At 42.0% G+C, this 26,990-nt stretch overlaps 1 protein-coding gene across 3 annotated transcripts in view; it reads left to right on the top strand.

Annotated features, from left to right (window-relative positions):
* Window positions 1-26,990, top strand: part of ANKFY1 (ankyrin repeat and FYVE domain containing 1) — a 79,916-nt gene that overhangs the window by 21,810 nt on the left and 31,116 nt on the right. For all 3 annotated transcript variants that reach the window (XM_070735210.1, XM_070735208.1, XM_070735209.1), the window contains exons 4-12: window positions 4,593-4,728; window positions 8,483-8,606; window positions 10,361-10,510; window positions 11,494-11,659; window positions 18,401-18,605; window positions 20,989-21,057; window positions 22,498-22,697; window positions 22,810-22,907; window positions 25,705-25,930. In XM_070735210.1, the coding sequence (XP_070591311.1) occupies window positions 4,593-4,728; window positions 8,483-8,606; window positions 10,361-10,510; window positions 11,494-11,659; window positions 18,401-18,605; window positions 20,989-21,057; window positions 22,498-22,697; window positions 22,810-22,907; window positions 25,705-25,930 (1,374 nt within the window). The remainder of the gene's footprint in view (window positions 1-4,592; window positions 4,729-8,482; window positions 8,607-10,360; window positions 10,511-11,493; window positions 11,660-18,400; window positions 18,606-20,988; window positions 21,058-22,497; window positions 22,698-22,809; window positions 22,908-25,704; window positions 25,931-26,990) is intronic.

Below are 26,990 nucleotides of genomic sequence, written 5' to 3'. Positions count from 1 at the left end.
CCGCATTCTGCACGATCTGAAGTTTCCGAACACTTTTCAAAGGTAGCCCCATGCAGAGAGCGTTGCAGTAATCGAACCTCGAGGTGATGAGGGCATGAGTGACTGAGCAATGACTCCCTGTCCAAATAGGGCCGCAACTGGTGCACCAGGCGAACCTGGGCAAATGCCTTCCTCACCACAGCCGAAAGATGATGTTCCAATGTCAGCTGTGGATCGAGGAGGACACCCAAGTTGCGGACCCTCGCTGAGGGGGTCAATAGTTCTCCCCCCAGGGTAATGGACGGACAGATGGAATTGTCCTTGGGAGGCAAGACCCACAGCCACTCCATCTTGTCTGGGTTGAGTTTTGAGTTTGTTGACACTCATCCAGGCCCCAACAGCCTCCAGGCACTGGCACATCACTTCCACTGCTTCGTTGACTGGACATGGGGTGGAGATGTATAGCTGGGTATCATCGGCGTATTGATGATACCTCACCCCATGCCCTTGGATGATCTCACCCATCTATTTGCTAGTCTAATCCCCATAAAAAGAGGATTTTGAAGTATTTTCATATCAATATCACTTGCTTATAGCCTGTTTCTGATGTTGAAATAAATGGAGAGAGAGTTGAAGGGAACTAGTCAAATAATTTCAGGGATTGTAATGCCTTTGAGGTATTAGAACAAGGACTGCTTATTAAACCTCATAAAAAGGTAGCACATTTTTATGGCTGTCTTGTCCCACATGCCCCTGGCTGTAAGACCCCTTCTAATATTAGTACTTCAGCCAGCCTGCTCTGCTTTTTAGAAGGTGGGCACACAGCCAGTGTTCATCTTGCAACAGTTATAAATATCACTAATAGTATTGCTATTACTAATTTCTCAGGTTCATGGGTTGGCCCCACCTCGTGTTAATTTCTGAAAGTTCACAGCAAGCAGTGTTATCATACACTGCTTTTCACCCCTGCAAAGTAAATGCCAACAGCTCTGTTAATTTAAATCATTACATCATTAATATCTTGGCCTTAAAAGAATAGCTGTGGGGACATAAGCGATGAGAATCTACATATTCCTTTTGGGCATTTCTAAATGTATATTTAGTAGACATGGTAGTAGATCAGGTATGTTTACCTTATAGTTAATAAATCTTGCAGCTTAAAAATCTGACAAAAAGCAATAATGGTAAGGAATAAAGGGCACTTATCAATTCATAAAATAGTACTATGCTACTGATGCCTTACTGCTTTGCAGATGAACTCATTTTAACAGATGTTAAGTTAAAGCAATATTAAATCAACATTTTGTCACACATTCTGTTAATGTTTATAATAGGATCCATAGGCTCTGGGAATTTGTACAACATTGGCCAAAGGGAATACCTTGAAATAACAAATCAATATTTTAAAAATAGAACTTTCCTGACAGCATTATTTTTATTTATTAATGCCCCCCACTTTTCAGACTGAGATGGTCCAAGATTATTTATAGATCCATCAAAAAAGGGCAAACTTCATTTCAACTTGACAATTTGAAAAAAAATGATATAACATGGAAAAAAGGGATGGGAAGTAAAAAAGAGAAAGGCGTGTGTTTTAAATTTTGATAGCAAATATGTGTAATGTTATTGTAGCCAAAGGTTATATTTTTTTCCTTAGCTATAAAAAGATTAATCAAATAATAATGTCATTGGTAAGAGACACTGAGAAGAGATTCCATAACTGAACAGGCTATAGAATTAGATTATTGTTTAGGTTTTTCTTAGCTGCATCTTGATAAGAATAGAACATCCTTATTTTTATTATATTTTTATAATCTTTTTCTGCGGCTGAATTCCCACAACAAAATAGGCTACAGATAATCCTTGACTTGTGACTGGTCGCTTAGCAATTGTTCAAAGTTACAACAAACCGCTCCCCTCTAAAGGTATAGTATTTTCCCCAAAATAAGACCCTGTCTTATATTTCCCCCCCCACAAAGAAGGCACCAGGTTTTATTTTGGGGTGTGTGTGTCTTCCACTGACTCACCTCACTTGCGTGTGTCATCCCCAGCCTCCTTTTCGCTTTTAGAAGCATCCAGGAACTTCTGCGGCTGGCAAGGCTTTCCTGAAGGCCTCTGCAGTCGATAACAGAGCTCCGAATCGATCCTGAGCTCTGTTAATGGGTACAGAGTCCTTCAGGAAAGCCTTGCCAGCTGCAGAAGAAATGGACCGGCAAGGCAGATGTCGAAGTGTGCGAGGTCTGGCTGCAACTGTCCAAAGGTAAGAAGTAGGGCAGCTCCACCACCACCCATCCCCACCCTAGCTTAATTTTTACCAATGCACCCTGGAATAGACAGGGTCTTAATTAGGTCTTATTTTGGGGGAAGGGCTTATCTAAAAAATCTAGGACTTACTTTTGGGGTAGATCGTATATTCAGGGAAACATGATATTTACGACCCGGTTTCAAGCTTATGGCCACTGCAGTACCCATGCCATTGTTCACTCTTAGGATGGACCACTGGGATGCTACAATGCCCCTGATCTATCTCCCCCTCCTATTCCACTGACTCCCATAAGCCTCAGCCTGTTCTGAAGCTGGCCACTCATTAAAGAATCTACTGGGACATGAAGTGCAGTTACTGACTTGTAGGCTAAGGCCTACTTTCCATCCAGCCCCCTGGTGGCCTCCCAAGGCTTCCCCCTGCCTGCTGGTCTTTTCTTTATTATTATTATTATTATTATTATTATTATTATTATTATTATTTATTAGATTTGTATGCCGTCCCTCTCCGTAGACTCCCTTGCATAGTTAAACCTGTGGGACCATCTTCTGCCTGATTCTTCCCAGCGGTTGATAAGAGCCCACAGAGACGACCTTCTCCAGGTTCCATCAGCCAAGCAATGTTGCCTGGTGGGGCTGGGGGGAAGGGCCTTCTCTGTGGTGGCTCCAGTCCTATGGACTGAACTTCCCCCAGAGATTCGTATAGCCCCCACACTCATGGCCTTTTGAAAGGCCTTAAAAATATGGTTCTGCTGGCAGGGTTGGGGCTATTGAGTGTTACATTCTGCTGTGGCCAGTAGCTATGAATGCATGAAGTATGAATATTTATTATTGGGGGTTTTATATTGTATTTTTATAACTGTATTTATTTGTGTCTTTATTATTATTATTATTATTATTATTATTATTATTATTATTATTAATTAGATTTATTATTTATTAGATTTGTATGCTGCCCCTCTCCATAGACTTTTATTCCTGTAAGCCACCACGAGTCCACTTGATGAAGGGCGGCCTATAAATAAAATAAAATAATAAAATAATAAAATAAAATAATTAAAATGCCAGTTTCAGGGAAAACTTCAGCCCAGGGAAATGCTGAGGGTCAGGGAGTCGGACCATTAGGTGCTTCCGGATTGGAACTGATTACCACATTTTACATAAAACATTGAATACAAGGGGTCCTCGAGGTACGACCACAATTGAGCCCAAAATTTATGTTGCAAAGTGAAACGTTTACTAAGTGAGTTTTGCCCTTCGTTTTACAACTTTTTTTGCCACGTTGTTAAATGATTGATTACATTTGTTAAGTTAGTAACATGGTTGTTAATTGAATCTGGCTTCCCCAATGACCTTGCTTGTCAGAAGGTCGCAAAAGGGACAGACATGACCCCGGGACACTGCAGCCATCATAAATATGAACCAGATGTCAGGCATCTGAATTAGGACGATGAGGATGCTGCAACAGTTGTAGGTGTGAAAAATGGTCATGTCACTTTTTTCAACGCTGTAAATTTGAACGGTCACTAAATGAACTGTTGTAAGTTGAGGACTACCTGCAATTCGATCAGTTCTTGAGATTCATTATCTTCAATAATAGAGACCTAGCTGTAGTAGATCTTCTCTTACAGAGAAGTTGGCCTTCTCCAGGTCCCATCAACTAGTCAATGTCAGTTGGCGGGCCCTAGGGGAAGAGCCTTCTCTGTGGGGGCCCCAGCCCTCTGGAATCAGTTCCCCCCCTGGAGATTCGTATTGCCCCCACCCTCCTTGCCTTTCGCAAGAGTCTTAAGACTCACTTGTGCCGCTAGCCTTGAGGCTATTAGATTCTTGCCTGGCTGATGAATGTGCTGAGAGAAAGTTGATTTATGGCTTGGGTTTTTTAGATTCTATATTTAATTAATTGGATCTAAAATGTTATACAGTACATTGTTTTATTTGCCCCGAGTCCTTGGAGAGGGGCAGCATAAAAGTCCCAATTAATAAATTAATTAATTAATCAATCTCTTATCTTTCCTAATCACCTGTTGATAAGTCCATTTGTGTTGACATTGGTTGGGTTTACCTGCTGTGCTAAGCCAAAAACTTTTTTTAACTTATCGTTTTTCTCAGTAAGCTTGGAATTGCTTGAAATCATAGAGTTGCCAAAGCCAAAAAATACCACACTTGGCTACAGTCTGATCTGTGTCTATGCCAGTGTTTCCTCCTCGAGTTGGTTGTGTGCTGATTGGCACTGACCAGAGGTCTGAATTTTACTTATTGTTTCCTTATTGATGGGTATTAAAGCAACTCTCTTGCCAAGCAACACAGTGTTTCTCCCCATAGGAATATAACAATTGATGCTCTTCCACCAGACGCTGATCCCGAGGTGGCCATGGCAATGCTGCATTGGATTTACACAGATGAGCTGGAGCTGCGAGAAGACGATGTATTCCTGACAGAGCTGATGAAAGTAGCAAACAGGTTTCAGCTGCAACTCCTCAGGGAAAGGCAAGCTTTTAAATGAGTGGCGGTGCCTCTGTTTTAATTAGCATGGCATGGCTATTTTACCCAATGTCAATTATTATTACTGTATTATTTTGCCAGCTCCTCTGGTAACTGACAGCAGACTAGAACATGGGTCTCCCCATCACTAGTTCAATATCGTCATAGCATACTGACCTATTTTTACTAACAGGCGCCAGGGTGTCAGGGCAAGCAAGCGGGAGTTTTCCAACAAGCTATTGAGTTGTGGAGCTGATGTACTGATCATTTGGCTGATTATATGAGTCCAGATTTTGTGGATGAGGTTAGGAATATATCTACGTTAACAGGGTAGTTTAGGTCTCTCTTGAAGCTGTTAGCAGGATGAGAACTGATGCAATAGAAGGAAAAGAAAGGATATTCAAGATGGATATTAGAAGGAATTTTCTGATTTCTATCTTAACAGTGGTGGAGTCCTCCTTGCTGGAGATTATTAAAAAAGAGCTGATTGGTTACATGTCAACAATCCTTGAAGCTCAACCCCCCATCTTGCTACAATTGCCTTCCTACAATTCTTGGATTTGGAATAGTATTTTTATGATTTTCCTCAGATGTGGTTTGGTTTGGTTTGTGAAATTATCTTAAAGGATAATTGGGGGGTGGGGGGTTAAATCTTGCTCAATCTTTAAAAGAATCTCTAGACCAGTGATGGCGAGCTGGCACGCAAGCCGTTGCCCTAGCTCAGCTCCAATCTGCATGTGTGTGATTTTTGCTCAAACAGAGGCCCTGGAAGGGCACTTTTTGGCTTCCAGAGAGCCTCTTGGGGGATGGGTGAGGGCGTTTTTACCCTCCCCCACCTCCAGGGAAGCCTTTGGAGCCTGGAGAGGACAAAACCCGAGCCTACTGGGCCCATCAGAATTTGGGAAACAGGTTGTTTCTGACCTCCAGAGGGCCTCCGTTGGGCGGGGGAAGCTGTTTTCACCCTCCCCAGGCATTGAATTATGGGCGTGGGCACTCGCGTATGCACGATAGTGGACACGCATGCTCTTTCGGCACCCGAGGGAAAAAAGATTTGCCATCACTGTTCTAGACAGTGCACAGAGAACAGCAGCAATAACCCAATAAATTATAAAGAAAACTATTATTCCATTAAAAATTAATTGCACATCTACACATATTCTACACCTGGTGCCAATAACATTTCACCAATTAGACCCAAAGGCCTCTCACAATAACCAAATAAGTTCTTAGCTTACTATGGTTTATAATCTAGATTGTTTGATCCGCTGACCATTTTTAGTCTATATTTCATGTATTATAGAATCATAAAGGAAGGAATCTTAAAGATCATCTGGTCCAATCCCCTGTTCAGAGCAGAAATCCTCAGATCATCCCAGACAAATAGTTATCCAACCTTGGTTTGAAAACTTCCAGGGATGGAAAAAGCAGGCTGTTCCACTGCAAAATAATTCTTACAGTCAGGAAATTACTCCTTAGTTCAGGAATGAAGAATGTCAATGTGCTCTTATGTGGGCTGCATTTGAAAGCCCCCCCCCAAAAAAAATAATTACAGTTCCTCCTGAATATGGCAGCACAAGCAATAATAAGACATGCCACTATATGTCCATGTAAAAAGAGCCTCAGTGGTGCAGTGGTTAGAGTGCAATACTGCAAGATACTTCTGCTGATCACTGGCTGCCAGCAGTTTGGCAGATCGAATCTCAGTAGGCTCAAGGTTGACTCAGCCTTCCATTCTTCCAAGGTCGGTAAAATAAGGACCCATATTGTTGGGGGCAATATGCTTACTCTCTGTAAACAACTTAGAGTGGGCTGTAAAGCATTGTGAAGTCTAAATGCTATATATAACTAAATGCTATAACACCTCTGTTCTGGGAGAGGAACTGGTGGCCTGATGGCTTCTGAATGCATTTTAAGATGCTGATTACAATCTATAAAATCACCTGGTTATTTGCAGGACCAGGTATCTCCTATAGTTTCTTCCTGTCTAATAGAATCTGGCAGAATAGGTGCACTCCTTTCAATTAAAAAATGCCATCTAGTAGGATCTAGGAAATGTGCTTGATACATTGCTGTAACAAGATGACATTCTTGAAGACTATCAACTTACAAATATTTCAAGTTGCCATAACCGGGGGAGGGGGGGAGGAGATCTGATGGAGCTGCTGGGCTGTCCCAACTGAAAAGACATTCCTCACATGTCTTTCTCCAGGTATTATCCTAGATTGCCTGAGTCAGCAGGAGAGGTGGGGCTTTTATAGCCCTCCAATGTGGTCCATTGGAAAATGTGATTTATGACATGCCCAGGGAGGAGTGGGAAGACATGGTCATGGGGGCATGTAAAGTGCATGAGATTCGTTCCCATACCTGACTCCATCGGAGTAATTGCCGGAATGTCGCTCCTAATAAATGACTGGATTTCCTTTGAACTTTGGGTCGTGCCTCATGAATTAATTAGAGCATCTTTCGGAAACTTCAGAAAGACATTAAAAATACACTGCTCAAAAAAATAAAGGGAACACTTAAACAACACAATATAACTCCAAGTAAATCAATTATGTGAAATCAAACTGTCCACTTAGGAAGCAACACTGATTGACAATCAATTTCACATGCTGTTGTGCACATTCAACTTTGTACAGAACAAAGTATTCAATGAGAATATTTCATTCATTCAGATCTAGGATGTGTTCTTTGAGTGTTCCCTTTATTTTTTTGAGCAGTATATATTTTCCCAAGCTTTGCAGAATGGTTACTGGCGAGCTCTTTTATTATTTTTGTTCTATTTGTAAGTTTTTACTTTTTCTGGACACACATTCCTTGAGAGGTTTTTTGCCGTTGTTCTAGCCTTGTTAGAAAGGGTGTCAAACTAGTGGCCTATAGACCGGATGCGTTACGCCTACCCCAGTTCAGCGAATGGGAAAAAAGTTGCGAAATGTGACGTGGTGAGTTTGAGACTCGTGGTGTAAAGTGCCCAGAATTGTTGTGAGTTGGATGTTCTGAACTAAGGAGTAATTTCATGACTGTAAGAATTATTTTGCAACGAAACAGCCTGTACATCACAGGTGACAAACTCGCCGCATCACATTTCGCAACACTTTCCCCATTGGCTGAGCTGGGGTAGGTTTTTTAACACATTACATCTGTTAAGGTGTTTTAAATCTTGCTCAGATATAACCCACATCTGATGTCCCCTTCCTTTTATCTTACTCCAATTTAAATCCTATATTGATCTAGGCCAGGGGTCCCCTATCTTGGCCACTTTAAGCTTTGCTGGATGAGGAATTCTAGGAGTTGAAATCCACAAGTCTTAAAGTAGCCAAGGTTGGAGACCCCTAGTCTAGGCATTTTTTTTTTTTGCATCTGATGAAATAAGCTGCCATTCGCAAAATCTTGTATCTTTTAATAAAGTCTGTTAGTCAAAAAAGTTGCTCCCAGATTCTTTTATCCTTTTTCCTTCTTTGCATGCCACAATGTAAATGTTTCTGAATTAATTAACTGCTGTTATTTTCTTGTGTTCAAAACAATTTTGAAAACATCATTTGGAATTGGTTTTGGACTCTGTTTTATTTTTAAATCTGGCTTCCATAATGCCCTGGAAAAATAATAACTGATCTAAGCCAAAAAAGAATTTGGATTCAACTGTAATAATACAATATTAAATTGTTCTTCCTGCTGGTTTCATACCATGAAGTCCTCTCTGTTTGCTTTTCCCCCTCTGTGACTAGTCCTTGCTGATCCTCTTGTGTTTACTGCTTGATAGGTGTGAAAAAGGAGTCATGTCACTTGTAAATGTAAGAAATTGTATCCGCTTCTATCAAACAGCAGAAGAGCTGAATGCCAGCACTTTAATGAACTACTGTGCTGAGATAATTGCTAATCATTGGGTAAGCATTAAGAGATCTCTTCAAAAAGATATTTGAGGGTTTCCATCCTTATTTTTTGCTTCTAATCACTGAAAATGTAGCTGTTATCTATGTTATCTATGCAAGTTCTGTGTAAACTTTGAGGTTATGCTAAGATATTGTTATGCTTTATTTGTTGTTACACAACATATTTTTGTGAACCTTGCTTTGTGCCAATAGTTCTATTCAGAACAAAGATCTTACTACACGAATGCTCTTGTGGATAAAAACAAAAAGAGAGAACCTCCTTGTATTGAAGAAGCCAACATGTTAGCGAGGGATTGTTTGGCTTAACCTCTTCCATGATGTTCTAAATTTTCATGTCCTGAGAAGTTTTATTTTTACACAAAGAAACAAAGCAGTCTTTTCCTTACATCAGTGGTGATTGGCTACTTAAAATACGATGTCTTAGCATTAGCAGCAGAAGTGCTGTTTGCATCAAAAACATGACGTTCTGGCCTGTATTACTGAATTGCAGCTTAGTTCAAAACTTTTCTCCTCTGAAAACATTTTGTGGCATGGAGAAAATGCCTCATTGAAGAACATCAGCCTGCACGCTGTCTTCAGATAAATATGCTAGTAGTTTGGGATGATGAAATATAGACAGATGTTCTTAGAACTGTGATCCAAGCCCTAGGGAAACAGTTGTGTACGGAATGACAACACTTATTCTTCAGGAGGGAAATTTTAGTGAATCAAAGGAGGGGTTTGTTTTTTTCCTCTCTTTAAAGCAAGACATTTTAGGCATTTTTCCCCTCCTGCAAGGTCTGGTTCTAATAGGCAGAAGCTAAAGTACAGTACTTTTTATAAATAGGATGCATAGGTAATCTTCAAGGTATCTAATTGAAACTGGCTAGTATGTACTTAGTCTTAATATTTTCTTACACCACATCACATAACACGGAAGTTCTTAATTAATGCCATTACTTTGTCATGTTGTATATTTATTGAAAGCATAATATAATCCCCTGGATCACATTCTTTTTGAGTTCATAGGCTGATCTAACTAAATGTCATTTGTAAAACTGAGAAATCTAGATATCCTCATCCGTCTTCTTCCAGGTTGAGACATGTTTCTTAAAAGAATAGATATTTCTGTTTTCTCAGATAAACAGAAGCTTAGAATTGTTTCTTGACATTTTAGTGAATCTCGCTAAACTTTTAAACTTTCCTGCCGCACGAATCCCAGCGACCGATTAGGTCCCACAGAGTGGGCCTTCTCCGGGTCCCGTCAACTAAACAATGCCGGTTGGCGGGCCCCAGGGGAAGAGCCTTCTCTGTGGCGGCACCGGCCCTCTGGAATCAACTCCCCCCGGAGATTAGAACTGCCCCTACTCTTCCTGCCTTCCGTAAACTCCTTAAAACCCACCTTTGCCGTCAGGCATGGGGGAACTGAAACATCTCCCCCTGGGCATGTTTAATTTATATATGGTATGCTTGTGTGTATGTCTCTTAGTATATGGGGTCTTTCTTAAATCTTTAAATATTTTAAATTGTCAGATTATTTATGATTTGTTTCCACGTGTTGTGAGCCGCCCCGAGTCTTCGGAGAGGGGCGGCATACAAATCTAAGTAATAAATAAATAAAATAAATAAATAATAATAAGACCCCTCTGAATTCACAGTCAAAATTGCTCAGTGGCCATTCTCATTTATAGCATGATTTGGAAGACTAAGCTAATGCTTGTTTTATATATAGAATTATATCTTTTTTTTTCTCTCTTAATGCTTTGCAGGATGATTTGAGGAAGGAAGACTTCAATAGTATGAGTGCTCAGCTCTTGTATAAAATGATCAAATCTAAAACGGATTTCCCCTTGCACAAAGCTATTAAAGTGGAGAGAGAAGATGTTGTTTTTCTATATCTTATTGAAATGGATTCACAGGTAGGATTAATTAATTAATATGCTGCCCATCTTACCTAGAGGGAACTCTAGCACAAAGGGCAGCAGCCATGAGGTCTTCTGGACCTCATCAGCCAGGATTCCTTGATTGATGGGATCTGCAGCATAATATGCCTTTTGTGATGGGTGGCTGGGCCAATCCCACTGGGATGAGACGGTTTCTCTAGCCTGGATGAGGATGAAATGCTCTGCAATCTATAGGACATGACATTTTGGAATATTTCTAAGACACATGGACTTTTTTTTTTTTAAAGGAACAATTGCTAGCAACTGATGCAAATAAAAAGTGAAGAAATTAAAGGATAAAACAAATAGCTTTTGCTATATTTATTTGTAATGCATCAAATTCAGTGTTTACTTGACCATTTTAAGATGTGTGGATTTCAGCGCTAACGGGGGTATTCTGAAAGTTGAAGTCCACACATCTTAAAATCTCTAAGGTTAGCAAACACTGATCTAGTTGAACTTTTATCATTAGCAATAGCACTTAGACTTATATACCATTCCATAGTGCTTCTAAGCAGTTTATAGAGTCAACATATTGCACCCAGCAATCTGGGTGCCCATTTTACCAACCTCAGAAGGATGGAAGGCTGAGTCAACCTTGAGCAGATAAGACTCCAACTGTTGAACTGCTGGCAATCAGCAGTTAGCAGAAATAGGCTGCAATACTGTATTGTAACCCCTGCACCACCATGGCTCTGTATGAAGCTGTGCTGTAAATTGAGGGCAATGATCTATGTAGACAGTTTCTCTTTCCTTTTAATCATCAGTGATTCTGAACTGTAGCTGAATTGTAGATCTTCTGCCAAATGGAATATGTTTCTTCATTAAGCTGTGGCTTCCCCCATCTCCTAAAATTGGCATATATCTAGCATATTTATATCCTGGATTAACATACTGGTAACTGCTTCTGTTGTATTATTACACTGGCTGACATCTGTCCACTGTTTCTGTTCCTGCAGCTGCCTGGAAAGCTAAATGAACTGGATCACAATGGAGACCTTGCTTTAGACTTAGCACTTTGTCGAAAGCTGGAAAGCATTGCAACTACTTTGGTGAATCACAAAGCAGATGTGGATATGATGGACAAGAAAGGCTGGAGTTTGCTGCACAAAGCAATTCAAAGGGGTAAAGATGTTTATACAGATCAGGATGGGCTGCATTTAATAGTCACGGGCTTTCAAATTTCTCAACAGACAAATCACTAGGAGTGCAGAGTAACTATTGCTGCGTTCAATAAGGTGATATTTTGCTTAACTATGATTTGTTGCAGAAGCAACCATTGGCTGTTTTCATATATCATGCAAGGCCAAAAGCCATGTTACGTTCATATGATTGCATTTTGGCTTAATATAACTTCAAGTCATTAGGACAGAATTTGGTTTTAGTACAGATAGTCCTTGACTTAGAACCACAAGTGAGCCCAAAATTTATGTTGTTGAATGAGACAGCTGTTAAGGGAGTTTTGGGTAACTTTTGTATGGCCTGGGGGGACATGTGCTTGTGTGTCTAGGTCCTCAGATTGAATACCTTGAATATAAAATAGCCAATCATGATTTTGAGCCAGGAGTTTTGGAGATGCTTTGGAACTTTTATAAACACAACACAGTGGCATCTGACTTGGACTTGACTGAAGTTTGAACTTGAATCAATGCAATTTACAAATATGTGAAGTATTTATTTATTTATTGATTTGATTTGATTTGTATGCCACCCCTCTCCGTAGACTCGGGGCGGCTAACAACAGTGGTAAAAACAACATGCGACAATCCAATACTAAGACAGCTAAAAACCTTTATTTTAAAACCAATCATACATACAAACATACCATACATCAATTGTAGAAGCCTAGGGGGAAAGAATATCTTAGTTCCCCCATGCCTGAGGACAGAGGTGGGTTTTAAGAAGCTTACGAAAGGCAAGAAGGGTGGGGGCTATTCTAATCTCTGGGGGGAGTTGGTTCCAGAGGGCCGGGGCCACCACAGAGAAGGCTCTGGATAACCTAGGATGTTTTAGAATTGGGGGCAATGTCCTTCTGGTGGGGTACAGTGAAGAATGAGGGAGTTTTCATGACTGCACACATTTTGTTGAAGTCACCAACACTTCTAACCTCCCCAAACCTGAGGTTCATTTGTAGGGAAAATGGCCAACATAGTAGTCCTCTCTTTTTGCTGCTTTCCTTCTTATTCTTGCTGTGCCTGTTCTCCAGTGGACCTTCGTCCTCCATTGTTTTGCATACAGAAGTGTATATATTGCTGACAGTGAACTTCAACCCAGGGAGGGTCTCCATAGCTGTGCCCATTGTAGAGCTTGGAAAGCTGCTGTAATTTAAGATCTCTTGTTGTGACCATGATACATCCCTGGGCTAATGCCAGATGTTATATTGCACTTTATTTTAAGAGGGTGTTTTATAAACCGAAAAACAAACATCTCCCCGGAGTTTTGCACAAGGTATGGTGTTTGTATATTCTAAGTTTTTAGCGTGCAAGAGGAAAACTGTCTTGAGAACCAGTATGGTCAGATAGGAATTGGTTGCCATGACACTGAGAGCAAGAGAACAGAGCAGGAACATCTTGAGTTACATCGTTTTCTGACAGTGGGGAAGCATCTTCTGTTCTGCCCCTGAGCTAAATGCCTATGGAAAATGAAAAGCATCTGAATCATACAGTAGTTCTGTGTGTACACTGTGAACAGACTGTCAAGCATCAGCAGCAAAGTGTCTTATTGTTGGCAGTCCTTGTTTCTATTATTTTTATTCTTTTTGTTGTTGTTCAAGAAACTCTAAAGAAGTATGTCAGACTGCCAATGGAATGAATTTGGTTCATATCCCCAACCTCAAGGGCTGAAAAATACCACCCCTGCCTTTACAAGCGAAAAAAATAAAACATGCTTGTTTAGATGTAAAAAGGGGAAATTGCTGAATGCAATCTGAGTCTGTCACTGAGATCAAAGATTTATTCTTCCAAGCTCATGCTGGAGCCCAAAATATGTGTACCGGTTTGTTCTACACATTGTATTTATATGGTTGCTGATGGTATGTAGCTTTTAGTAGTAGTGGTAGTAGTTGTTGTTTTGAGACCAGAACTCATTGGTAGCCTGACATTGCATTGAATAAGGATGCACATTCAATTTCTCAGCTACTACCGTGTTTCCCCGAAAGTAAGACAGTGTCTTACTTTCTTTTTATCCCCAAAAGCCCCACTATGTCTTACTTTCAGGGTATGTCTTATATTGTTAAAGGGGCACTGACAGCTAAAAAAACTGTGTAAAATGTGTTTTTTTAGTGTACTGTATATGCATTTTACCTTCTGTGACGGGCGGGGGGGGGTTCTTTGGAGTAGGGACGTGCCCTGACAAGTGCAGGGGACGGCGCGGCGACGTATGGAGAGGGGGACGGTGCGGACGTGGGCAGGAGGCGGCGCGCAGCTAGATGAGAGGGAGGCGGCAATACCCCCCGTGTTTCCCCGAAAGTAAGACATATGTCTTACTTTCGGGGTACGGCTTATATTAGCCGACCCCCCTGAAACCCCCGATACGTCTTACAATCGTGGGTGTCTTACTATCGGGGAAACAGGGTATGATTGTTGGCCAAGTAAGAGATAAAAACAGTCAGAAAAATGATTGAAGCCTGGGAAATGGGCCTCATGTCAATCAATAGGAGGGCTAATTTACTACCAGCCTATCAGGTGCTTATGGCACAACAAAACAAAGAAACAATAATCAGTGACTTGCGTATTTTTCAGAGTATAAGACACACTGGAATATAAGATGCAGGTTAGTTTTGGGGGAGGAAAATAGGGAAAAGAATCTGCTTACCAGGTATTCATCTAGCTAGCCTCCTTAGTCAGATCAGCATCAGCACATTGTTTTATCTTCTGGTTAAGGGCTTAATTTATTTTTTTATTCTGAGAGAGTAACAATGAAAGAATTTGCAAGCCGGTAAAAGCTGGGAAGGGTTAGGAAAGAAACTTACTCAGAGCAAGTTAGAGTAATGAAACAAATCCTGCAAAGATTTAGGGCTTGGAAAACATTCTTCACAAAGAGTAACAATGGGTACATTCATAGCACCTGGTTAGGGCTGGAAAGAAATATCTGAAGCAAGTAAAGCAATGGAAAAAACCCCTAAAAAGACAGGGTTTGGAATACATTCTTGGCAGAGAGTACCAATGAAAGAGCTTGCAAGCTGGTAAAAGCTGGGAACATTGTTAGCACCTGGTTAGGAAAGAAACATTTGGAGCAAATAGAGAATGAAAAAAAAAAGTCAAAGACAGGGTTTGGAAAACATTCTTCACAGAATGTAACAATGAAAGAGCTTGCAAACCAGTAAGAGCTAGGAACATTGTTAGCACCTGGTTAGGGCTGGAAAGAAACTTACTCAGAGCAGGTTAGAGCAATTAAAAAACCCTGCAAAGACTTAGGGCTTGGAAAACATTCTTTGCAGAGAGAAGCAATGAAAGAGCCTGCAAGGTAAGAGCTGGGAAGATCATTAGCAGCTAGTTGGTGGGGGGGGGGGGACTACATTCAGAGTGTAAGACGCACCCAAATTATCAGCTCCTTTTAGAAAGGAAAAAGGTGCGTCTTATACACCGAAAAATGCGGTTATAACCAGCCCTCCACACCAAAACTTTGGAAGAATAAACCTTTAGTCTCGTTGACTGGCTCAGATTGGATCCTGCAAACATTATCCTGGAACACATACATTTACCTTCTTTGGTAAGAAAATTGCCCTTCTCTATTTAATGTATAGTACAAAATGCTTGCCCGTTAGGAGCATGCATACGTATCAAATGTAGCCCGCATTGAGTGTTGTTTCATTTTGGCTTAGTAGTTCACTGGAGTTTGTGCTCCTCATCAGAGGGTTAAGATTTTGGCTGCGGTATCAGTGCTGGAGTTTGAAATTGTGGAACTGGGTATAAGATCCCTTTGCTCTTCCCTCCACTGACTGCAGGGACGGGCCTTTTTTCTTACTACACTGAGGTTCCTGAAGCAGCTTCCGCTGTCCGGTGGAAGTCCATTGGATCCCTTTGTGGCTCTAAATAACAATGGGCAGCAGCCATTTTGGCCATGCTGAAATGAAGGACTGGGATACAGAGGCTAGACTGAATTTTCATTATTATTATTATTATTATTATTAGTAGTAGTAGTAGTAGTAGTAGTAGTAGTAGTAGAAACATAGAAGACTGACGGCAGAAAAAGACCTCATGGTCCATTTAGTCTGCCCTTATACTATTTCCTGTATTTTATCTTACAATGGATATATGTTTATCCCAGGCATGTTTAAATTCAGTTACTCTGGATTTACCAACCACGTCTGCTGGAAGTTTGTTCCAAGGATCTACTACTCTTTCAGTGAAATAATATTTTCTCACGTTGCTTTTGATCTTTCCCCCAACTAACTTCAGATTGTGTCCCCTTGTTCTTGTGTTCACTTTCCTGTTAAAAACACTTCCCTCCTGAACCTTATTTAACCCTTTAACATATTTAAATGTTTCGATCATGTCCCCCCTTTTCCTTCTGTCCTCTAGACTATACAGATTGAGTTCATTAAGTCTTTCCTGATACGTTTTATGCTTAAGACCTTCCACCATTCTTGTAGCCCGTCTTTGGACACGTTCAATTTTGTCAATATTTTGGCTGTGGTATCAGTGCTGGAGTTTGAAATTGTGGAACTGGGTATAAGATCCCTTTGTTCTTCCCTCCACTGACTGCTGGGACGAGATTTTTTTCTTACTACACTGAGGTTCCCGAAGCAGCTTCCGCTGTCCGGTTGAAGTCCATTGGATCCCTTTGTGGCTCTAAAATATCAATGGGTGGCAGCCATTTTGGCCACGCTGAAATGAAAGACTAGGATACAGACTGGATTTTTATTATTATTATTATTATTATTATTATTATTATTATTATTATTATTATTATTATTATTAATTAGACTTGTATGCTGCCCTTCTCCGAAGACTCGGGGCATAATTTGTTTTTCAGTTCTTGAATGCAGTCAGTGGAGGGAAGAGCAAAGGAATCTTGTTCCCACTTTATTTTTCACAGTGATAAACCTATTAGTTCAACCGTTTTGTCCTTCCTGCTTAAATGAAAGGGAATCTCCGTTTCCAGTTATGGGCAGGACCCCAAGAGAAAGAAGGTGAGGGTTTGCTTGGGAACTCGGTACATCTCACGTCCTGATTGTCTACGTGCTGTTCTCTTGCTCTATTTTCTCCAGTGTTGTCTTGGCCAAGCCAAGGACTTTTGCTGTTTGGAGAACTTGCACAAACTGTACCTGATTCATGGCAGAAATATGCCCTCCGCCCTCCCCAAATGTCTTATTCTGGATAGCCATTTCTAGTGGTTGCTTTACATACTACTTGTTCGTTAAGCTGTGGATGAGTGAAAATTGAAAACTTGCAGAGATCCTTTTCTCTCTCTCTCCCCCCCTTTAAAATATTATTCTGCTGCTGTTCCTGGCTCCCAGCTGTCTCCATCTAAGACATCTCTGGTCCAGATTTTCCTAGCCTGACTTCATTAAAATCTTTAGGAAAGCCTGTTTTTGAGAGTTTGCCCATGCTTTACGCATCGCTCTGGTGTTCTGCCAGTGTGAAAGATTCTCCCTTTGGCAGGCTGAGAAAGCTATAAGGGACAGAAGAAACAGTATATACACAAACACAGGGGAATTGTCTTTTGTTGGTTCGTTTGTGCCCTCTACTGTCAGTCTTACCTTGCATAATGCTGCTATTTTATCCATGCTGTCCCACTGCCTAAGTCTAGAAAAAAGTAGTTGCCAAAAGGGAAGCAAGTTAATAATGGATTCATTGATACATTCAGCAGTTCCTCTTTCTCTCTGTGTGTGATTTCTGTCTCTTTCAGCGTTTATAGTAGGTAGAGCTGGCATCATGATCATAAAACTGAGTCCCTGGGGAGTTGGGCGGCATAGAAATATAAACAAACAAACAAACTTTTTTTTAAAAAAACGATAATCAGACTCTTGCTGAGTTAATCTGCCTTTACTGGAAAGTTAACATATAGACTGGGTTATGGATAAACTATAAGGTAGCTCATTGTCCTTGGTTCAATGTAAGAACCCAGTCACTTGTATAATAGTCAATAAATCATGGTTGAAAAACTATGGCTTACTGTAGGGGTAAATTTTCAAATCTCTTCAACCACTCTCATATTTTAATAATATTGATTGTTGAAAATTGGCAATATTTTCAAAAATATGAAGTAAAATCCTTAATATAAGCTTAGTATAGATATATAACACATACAAACAATGCTATTGAAGGCAGATCCTGGTCACTGAAATGTTGGATAGTCTACCGTGATGTAATGTGGCACCCAGGACATAGTTCTAAGAAGCCTAAAGTACAGTATAATTTAAGTAACCTAAAGTATAATCTCCCTTTCTATCTAAAAGATCTGCTTCAAAGGAATTCCAGTAGTCAAGATAATTTACTCTTTTTTTGTAACTTCTTTTATCTCTCACTAGGTTATGTTTGTTTGTTTGTTTATTCATTCATTCATTCATTTATTTATTTATTTGATTTGTATGCCGCCCCTCTCCGCAGACTCGGGGCGGCTCACAACAATATATGGGAATATACAGTATATATATTTACTATGAGTCATATGGAAGAGCTTTCCTTTATTAGCAAATTAAACTATCTGTGCCTTGCTAATTTCTTAGTTTGCAGAAAGTTCTTCTGAACCATGGAATTCTTGATCTGAGCGATCAGAAAGAGAAACTGCTGAATTACTAGATTTTGAGGCAATTAATTACTTTCAGGGCTTGGTTCTGAACGTGAGGGAAAGATGGGCAGAGACAGTGAGTTTTACTTCACATGTTGAGATATTCGTTGTTATTTTCCTCCTACTCAACAGGAGATAAATTTGCTGCTAATTTCCTGATTAAAAATGGTGCCCGGGTGAATGCCGCAACAGTGGGAGATCAAGAGACGCCCCTGCATCTTGTGGCATCCTACAACTCCAAGAAGCACAAACCAGAAGTAATGTCGGAGATGGCGCAGATTGCGGAGTCCCTCCTAAAGGCAGGAGCCAATCCCAACATGCAAGACAGCCAAGGAAGGTGACTATTGGGTAGCCTGTTGTTTTTGTATGCGCGACCGTTACTCATGAGGTTGATGTGTTAAGATTCTCTGCAAACAGTTGGGTTTTTTTTATTTATTTATCAGATTTGTATGCCGCCCCTCTCCGTAGACTCGGGGCGGCTAACAACAATAATAAGACAATATAAACAAATCTAATATTTAAGTTAATTTAAAAACCCCAATTTAAGAAACCAATCATACATACAGACATACCATGCATAAATTTTATAAGCCTAGGGGAAAGGGAAAGTCTCAATTCCCCCATGCCTGACGACAGAGGTGGGTTTTAAGGAGCTTACGAAAGGCAAGGACACCTGATGAAGTGGACAAGGCCATTGGAGCTGTGAGTTCCGCCACCTGTTTACTGGATCCGTGTCCCTCCTGGTTGGTTTCGGCCAGCAGGGAGGTGACACGGAGCTGGGCCCAGGAGATTACCAACGCTTCTTTGGGGAGGGGAGTTTTTCCATCACTCTATAAAGAAGCGCTCGTGCGCCCCCTCCTCAAGAAGCCCTCCCTGGACCCAGCTGTCCTTAATAACTATCGTCCAGTCTCCAACCTTCCCTTTATGGGGAAGGTTGTTGAGAAGGTGGTGGCACTCCAGCTCCAGCGGTCCTTGGAAGAAGCCGATTATCTAGGTCCCCAACAGTCGGGTTTCAGGCCCGGTTACAGCACGGAAACCGCTTTGGTTGCGTTGATGGATGATCTCTGGCGGGCCCGGGACAGGGGTTTATCTTCTGTCCTGGTGCTCCTTGACCTCTCAGCGGCTTTCGATACCATCGACCATGGTATCCTTCTGCACCGGCTGGAGGGGTTGGGGGTGGGAGGCACTGTTCTCCAGTGGTTCTCCTCCTACCTCTCTGGCCGGTCGCAGTTGGTGTTAGTGGGGGGTCAGAGGTCGACTCCTAGGTCTCTCCCTTGTGGGGTGCCTCAGGGGTCGGTCCTCTCCCCCCTGCTATTTAACATCTACATGAAACCGCTGGGCGAGATCATCCAAGGACATGGGGTGAGGTATCATCAATATGCAGATGATACCCAGCTTTACATCTCCACCCCATGCCCAGTCAACGAAGCGGTGGAAGTGATGTGCCGGTGCCTGGAGGCTGTTGGGGCCTGGATGGGTGTCAACAGACTCAAACTCAACCCGGATAAGACGGAGTGGCTGTGGGTTTTGCCTCCCAAGGACAATTCCATCTGTCAGTCCATTACCCTGGGGGGGGAATTATTGACCCCCTCAGAGAGGGTCCGCAACTTGGGCGTCCTCCTCGATCCACAGCTCACATTAGAACAACATCTCTCAGCTGTGGCGAGGGGGGCGTTCGCCTGGTGCACCAGTTGCGGCCCTATCTGGACCGGGACTCATTGCTCACAGTCACTCATGCCCTCATCACCTCGAGGTTCGATTACTGTAATGCTCTCTACATGGGGCTACCTCTGAAAAGTGTTCGGAAACTTCAGATCGTGCAGAATGCAGCTGCGAGAGCAGTCATGGGCTTACCTAGGTATGCCCATGTTTCACCATCACTCCGCAGTCTGCATTGGCTGCCGATCAGTTTCCGGTCACAATTCAAAGTGTTGGTTATGACCTTTAAAGCCCTTCATGGCATTGGACCAGAATATCTCCGAGACCGCCTCCTGCCGCACGAATCCCAGCGACCGATTAGGTCCCACAGAGTGGGCCTTCTCCGGGTCCCGTCAACTAAACAATGTCGGTTGGCGGGCCCCAGGGGAAGAGCCTTCTCTGTGGTGGCACCGGCCCTCTGGAACCAACTCCCCCCGGAGATTAGAACTGCCCCTACTCTTCCTGCCTTCCGTAAACTCCTTAAAACCCACCTTTGCCGTCAGGCATGGGGGAATTGAAATATCTCCCCCTGGGCATGTTTAATTTATATATGGTATGATTGTGTGTGTGTCTGTTAGTACATGGGGTTTTTAAAGCTTTAATATTTTAATTGATTGGATTATTTATGATTTGTACTATTTGTTGTGAGCCGCCCCGAGTCTTCGGAGAGGGGCGGCATACAAATCCAAATAATAATAATAATAATAATAAAAGGAGGGTGGGGGCAACTCTGATATCTGGGGGGAGTTGGTTCCAAAGGGTCGGGGCCGCCACAGAGAAGGCTCTTCTCCTGGGTCCCGCCAAACAACATTGTTTAGTTGACGGGACCCGGAGAAGGCCAACTCTGTGAGACCTAACTGGTCGCTGGGATTCGTGCGGCAGAAGGCGGTCCCGGAGATATTCTGGTCCGGTGCCATGAAGGGCTTTGTAGGTCATAACCAACACTTTGAATTGTGACCGGAAACTGATCGGCAACCAATGACCTTGCATTTGAAATAACTTTTCCTTCCTTCCGTCCTTAGAACTCCATTGCACTCATCTATTCTTGTGAGAAACGATCAAGTATTCAGTCAGCTGCTGCAGTGCAAACAGTAAGTTTGTGGAAGCCAACAAAATATGGATAAGTTGAGGAAGGTTCATCTCTTAGACTGCTATTTTAAATAATGTCGTTAGGAACCAGTTGTCACATTAGGTTACAGCCTGGAAGAATTACTTGCATTTATCAGAAATCGTAATACAATGATACCTCTACCTACAAACACCTCTACTTACGAACTTTTCTAGATAAGAACCGGGTGTTCGAGATTTGTTTGCCTCTTCTCAAGAACCATTTTCCACTTACAAACCTGAGCCTCCAAAATTGTAACTGGAAAAGGCAGGAAGAAGCCTCTGTGGGGCCTCTAGGAATCTCCTGGGAGGAAACAGGGCTGGAAAATGTGGGACCTCTCTAGAGATCTCCTGGGAGGAAACAGGGCCGGAAAGGGCAGGGAGAAGCCTCCATGGGGCCTCTCTAGGAATCTCCTGGAAGGAAACAGGGCCTCCCACTCCCTGTGGTTTCCCCAATCACACACATTAAGTGTTGTACATTGACAAATGTATCTTTTTCTTTTATGTACGCTGAGAGCACCAAGACAAATTCCTTACGTGTCCAATCACACTTGGCCAATAGAATTATATTCTATTATTTGCTTTTACATTGATTCCTATGGGAAAAATTTCTTCTTACAAACTTTTCTACTTAAGAACCTGGTCACGGAACGAATTAAGTTCGTAAGTAGAGGTACCACTGTAACAGTTAATCTTATAAGTCAGTAATTTTGCGTTAAAAAATGTAAACATTTCTGATACCACTGTAAATTATACTATAAAGCAGTATGCTTTATTATGTTATGTTGTTTGTTTGTATATCTTCAGCTTTTTTTCCTCTCTGTGTGTTTATGTTTTCTTTTTGTTGTTTTAAATGTAAATAAGTAATAAAGATATTTTTTAAAAAAATTAAACATTTATTGTAATTTTTGAGGAAGGCAAAAAATTCAAAATGTAGCCATTGAAAAGCAAGTAGCCTAGTAAGTAGGGAGTGGTAAGTGAGATTCGGGGACAAACATTCCCCCAATAGTTCTGGACAGTCCTGATTCTCACTATGTTGGAACAAAGGCCATCTCTCCAGCACAATTTATTTATTTATTTATTTATTCATTTGTCCAATACACAAATACATAGGAAGAAAAATAGACATGTAGTAATATATATAAGGGTAAAGTGAACTTAGAGGAGAGGATATATGAAAGAAAGAGAATATATATGATAAGTGAGAGAAAGGAAAGACAATTGGACAGGGGACGTTAGGCACACCAGTGCGCTTATGTACGCCCCTTACTGACCTCTTAGGAACCTGGAGAGATCAATCGTGGAGAGTCTAAGGGAGAAATGTTGGGGGTTAGGGGTTGCCACAATTGAGTCCGGCAATGAGTTCCACGCTTCGATAACTCGATTGTTGGAAATGGAAAATAAGACTTTGTGCTTCTTCTTAGACTTGATCTGGAACTGAAGGACCACGAAGGAAGTACCGCCCTATGGCTTGCAGCTCAATATATTACCATGTCTTCTGACCCATCTGTCAACCCCTTTGAGGATGCCCCTGTGCTGAACGGCAATTCCTTTGATGAGAACAGCTTTGCCGCTAGACTCATCCAACGAGGGAGCAATACTGATGCTCCAGATACAGTGACAGGTGAGAGAGGGTGAGGCTGGCAAGAAATTAAAGAGTGAGGCTTAGGTGGGAGGGCTGGTTGAATTTGTACTTACTGCTCTCTCTAATTTTCTCTGTTGGCGGTTGCTTTTAGGAAGCTGCTTGTTACAGAGAGCTGCGGGGGCCGAAAACGAAGCTGCAGCACTCTTCCTAGCCACACATGGGGCCACAGTCAATCACAGGAATAAATGGGTAGGTCTGGAGAAAGGAATATTGAATGCAAATGATTGTGATTGTGGTTCCATCGATCACAGGAACTCATCCTTCCTTCCTTCTGTGCCCATCCAACCCACCCTTCCAAACAACATTGGCATACAAACTCAAACTCAACCCAGACAAGACGGAGTGGCTGTGGGTTTTGCCTCCCAAGGACAATTCTATCTGTCCGTCCATTACCCGGGGGGGGATTATTGACCCCCTCAGAGAGGGTCCGCAACTTGGGTGTCCTCCTCGATCCACAGCTCACATTAGAGAAACACCTTTCAGCTGTGGCGAGGGGGGCGTTTGCCCAGGGTCGCCTGGTGCGCCAGTTGCGGCCCTATTTGGACCGGGAGTCATTACTCACAGTCACTCATGCCCTCATCACCTCGAGGCTCGACTACTGTAATGCTCTCTACATGGGGCTACCTTTGAAAAGTGTTCAGAAACTTAAGGTCGTGCAGAATGCAGCTTCAAGAGCAGTCATGGGCTTCTCTAAGTATGCCCATATTACTCCAACACTCCGCAGTCTGCATTGGCTGCCGATCAGTTTCCGGTCACAATTCAAAGTGTTGGTTATTACCTATAAAACCCTTCATGGCACCGGACCAGAATATCTTCAGGACCGCCTCCTGCCGCACGAATCCCAGCGACCGGTTAGGTCCCACAGAGTCGGCCTTCTTCGGGTCCCATCGACTAAACAATGTCGTCTGGTGGGACCCAGGGGAAGAGCCTTCTCTGTGGGGGCTCCGACCCTCTGGAGCCAGCTCCCCCCTGAGATTAGGATTGCCCCCACCCTCCTTGCCTTTCGTAAACTCCTTAAAACCCACCTCTGTCGTCAGGCATGGGGGAACTAAAACATCTCCCCCTTGCCCATGTTGTTTTGCCGTTTGATTGATTGATTGACTGTGTGCCTGTTTTTATATATATTGGGATTGTTTTATGAATTTTTTAACTTAAAATTGTAATTAGATTGCTGGGCATTGGATTTGTTACTATGTACTGTTTTTATTATTGTTGTGAGCCGCCCCGAGTTTGCGGAGAGGGGTGGCATATAAATCCAATAAATCTAATCTATACGCTGGATGTATGTACGAAGAGCTCTTAAGACCTAACTAGGCTGTACCAAGGACCTCAGGAAATCCGAGGCGCTCTCTGTGAGATTCCATCCATGAGTGTTTGGAAACTTCAGATCGTGCAGAATGCAGCTGTGAGAGCAATCATGGGCTTCCCCAGGTTTGCCCATGTTACACCAACACTCCGCAGTCTGCATTGGTTGCTGATCAGTTTCCGGTCACAATTCAAAGTGTTGGTTATGATCTATAAAGCCCTTCATGGCATCGGACCAGAATATCTTCGGGACCGCCTTCTGCTGCACGAATCCCAGCGACCGGTTAGGTCCCACAGAGTTGGCCTTCTCTGGGTCCTGTCGACAAAACAATGTCTTCTGGCGGGACCCAGGGGAAGAGCCTTCTCTGTAGCAGCCCCAACCCTCTGGAATCAACTCCCCCCGGAGATTAGGATTGCCCCCACCCTCCTTGCCTTTTATAAACTCCTTAAAACCCATCTCTGTCGTCAGGCATGGGGAAATAGATTCCCCTGGGCCGTTTTCATTTTATGTATGGTTTGTATGAGATGTATGATTGTTTTTTATATTAAGGGTTTTAAATTGTTTTAATTATTGGATTTGTACTGTTTTGTTGTTGTAAGCCGCCCCGACTCTTCGGAGAGGGATGGCATACAAATCTAATTAATAATAATAATAATAATAATAATAATAATAATAATAATAATAATAATAATAATCCTTGATCCCGGGGAAATTTATTTATTTATTTATTACATTTATATGCCGCTCACACCAGACGGACTCTGAGCAGCCAACAAGTATAGATACAATATAAATAAAAAACCAATAAAAACATTACTAAAATCACATGTATTATAAAACCATATTTATTTATTATTTATTTATTTATTTATTTTTTATTTATTTATTAGATTTGTATGCCGCCCCTCTCCGTAGATTCAGGGCGGCTAACAACAATAATAAAACAGCATATGACAAATCTAATATTTAAAATAATTAAAAAACCCTCCCTTATTAAAAACCAAACATACACACAAACATACCATGCATAAATTGTATAGGCCTAGGGGGAAAGGAATATCTCAATTCTCCCATGCCTGACGACAGAGGTGGGTTTTAAGGAGCTTACGAAAGGCGAGGAGGGAAGCCCATGATTGCTCTCACAATCCCCACCCTCCTGGCCTTCCGAAAGGCTGTGAAAACTTGGCTTTGACAGCAGGCCTGGAGCCGGTGAACAATCCCATCTTGTCCTGGCTGAATGGATGTGAATGTTTTAATATTAAGGGTTTTAGAATTGTTTTTATTTTGTTTTATATTGTTGCTTGCCGCCCAGAGTCCATAAGGAGTTGGACGGCCTATAAATCTCAATACATACATACATACATACATACATACATACATACATACATACGATTATAACGGTTATTCTCTTTCTCTGGTATGAAGCCCAGTATGGCAGGTTTTGGAGATTTTTTGGAGGAGATTGGGGAGAGTGATATAGAAGACCATACAATCAGTTGAACTCATATCTGCCTTCAGAAGCAATTCATGGATTGATGATAGCTAAGTTCATGTCAGCACGTGGCACTTAACGTCTGGGCTGCTTAGCTCTGGAATGTCTTTTTCATGAGCCTCCCCCCCCCCCCCCCCAAATTCTCCCAGCAGATGCCTTTCATTTCTCTACCACTACTTCTTTTCAAGGGTGAAACATCGCTGCACACAGCCTGCCAGCACGGCCTAGCCAATCTCACAGCTGAGTTGCTGCAACAAGGAGCTAACCCAAATATCCAGACGGACAAAGCAGCACCTGCCCCAAAGGGGACTGTCATGCCTGGCACTGCGGATAGTGTTAGTTTGCAAACTCCTCTTCATATGGCAATAGCCTATAACCATCCAGATGTGGTATCGGTCATACTGGAGCAGAAAGGTAAGATGTTCAGTGAACTTTAGATAAGGAGTTGCTCACTAGAACGCATCAGAATAGAATGAGTAAGACCAAGGAGTAGGACAAAAGGATCACCTGGAAGAGGTTAACCCACTTCTTTGAAGGGACCTTGGAGGTCTTCTAGCCCAAACCCCTGCTGAAGCAGGAAACCCTATACCAGTGATGGCGAACCTGTGGCCTTGGAAGTCTTCTATCCCAAGTCTTCTTGAAGGTGGTGCCGTGGATATTGCCTACCTAGAGTTCAGCAAAGCCTTTGATACGGTTCCACATAAAGAGCTGATAGATAAATTAGTGAAGATTGGACTTAATCCCTGGATAGTTCAATGGATTTGCAGCTGGCTGAAGCGTAGACATCAGAGAGTTATTGTTAATGGCGAGTATTCTGAGCAAAGTCAGGTTACAAGCGGTGTGCCACAAGGGTCTGTTCTGGGTCCTATTCTTTTTAATATGTTTGTGAGTGACATAGGGGAAGGTTTGGTAGGGAAGGTTTGCCTATTTGCTGATGACTCTAGTGTGCAATAGGGTTGATATTCCTGGAGGCGTCTGTAATATGGTAAATGATTTAGCTTTACTAGATAAATGGTCAAAGCAATGGAAACTGCAGTTTAATGTTTCCAAATGTAAAATAATGCACTTGGGGAAAAGGAATCCTCAATCTGAGTATTGTATTGGTGGTTCTGTGTTAGCAAATACTTCAGAAGAAAAGGATTTAGGGGTAGTGATTTCTGACAGTCTCAAAATGGGTGAACAGTGCAGTCAGGCGGTAGGGAAAGCAAGTAGGATGCTTGGCTGCATAGCTAGAGGTATAACAAGCAGGAAGAGGGAGATTATGATCCCGCTATATAGAATGCTGGTGAGACCACATTTGGAATACTGTGTTCAGTTCTGGAGATCTCACCTACAAAAAGATATTGACAAAATTGAACGGGTCCAAAGACGGGCTACAAGAATGGTGGAAGGTCTTAAGCATAAATCGTATCAGGAAAGACTTAATGAACTCAATCTGTATAGTCTGGAGGACAGAAGGAAAAGGGGGGACATG

This window comes from Erythrolamprus reginae, chromosome 1 (assembly GCF_031021105.1).
Source record: "Erythrolamprus reginae isolate rEryReg1 chromosome 1, rEryReg1.hap1, whole genome shotgun sequence".
Taxonomy (NCBI): domain Eukaryota; kingdom Metazoa; phylum Chordata; class Lepidosauria; order Squamata; family Dipsadidae; genus Erythrolamprus; species Erythrolamprus reginae.
Note: the sequence above shows the minus strand (reverse complement) of the source record. Positions and strands in the feature narration are given on the sequence as shown.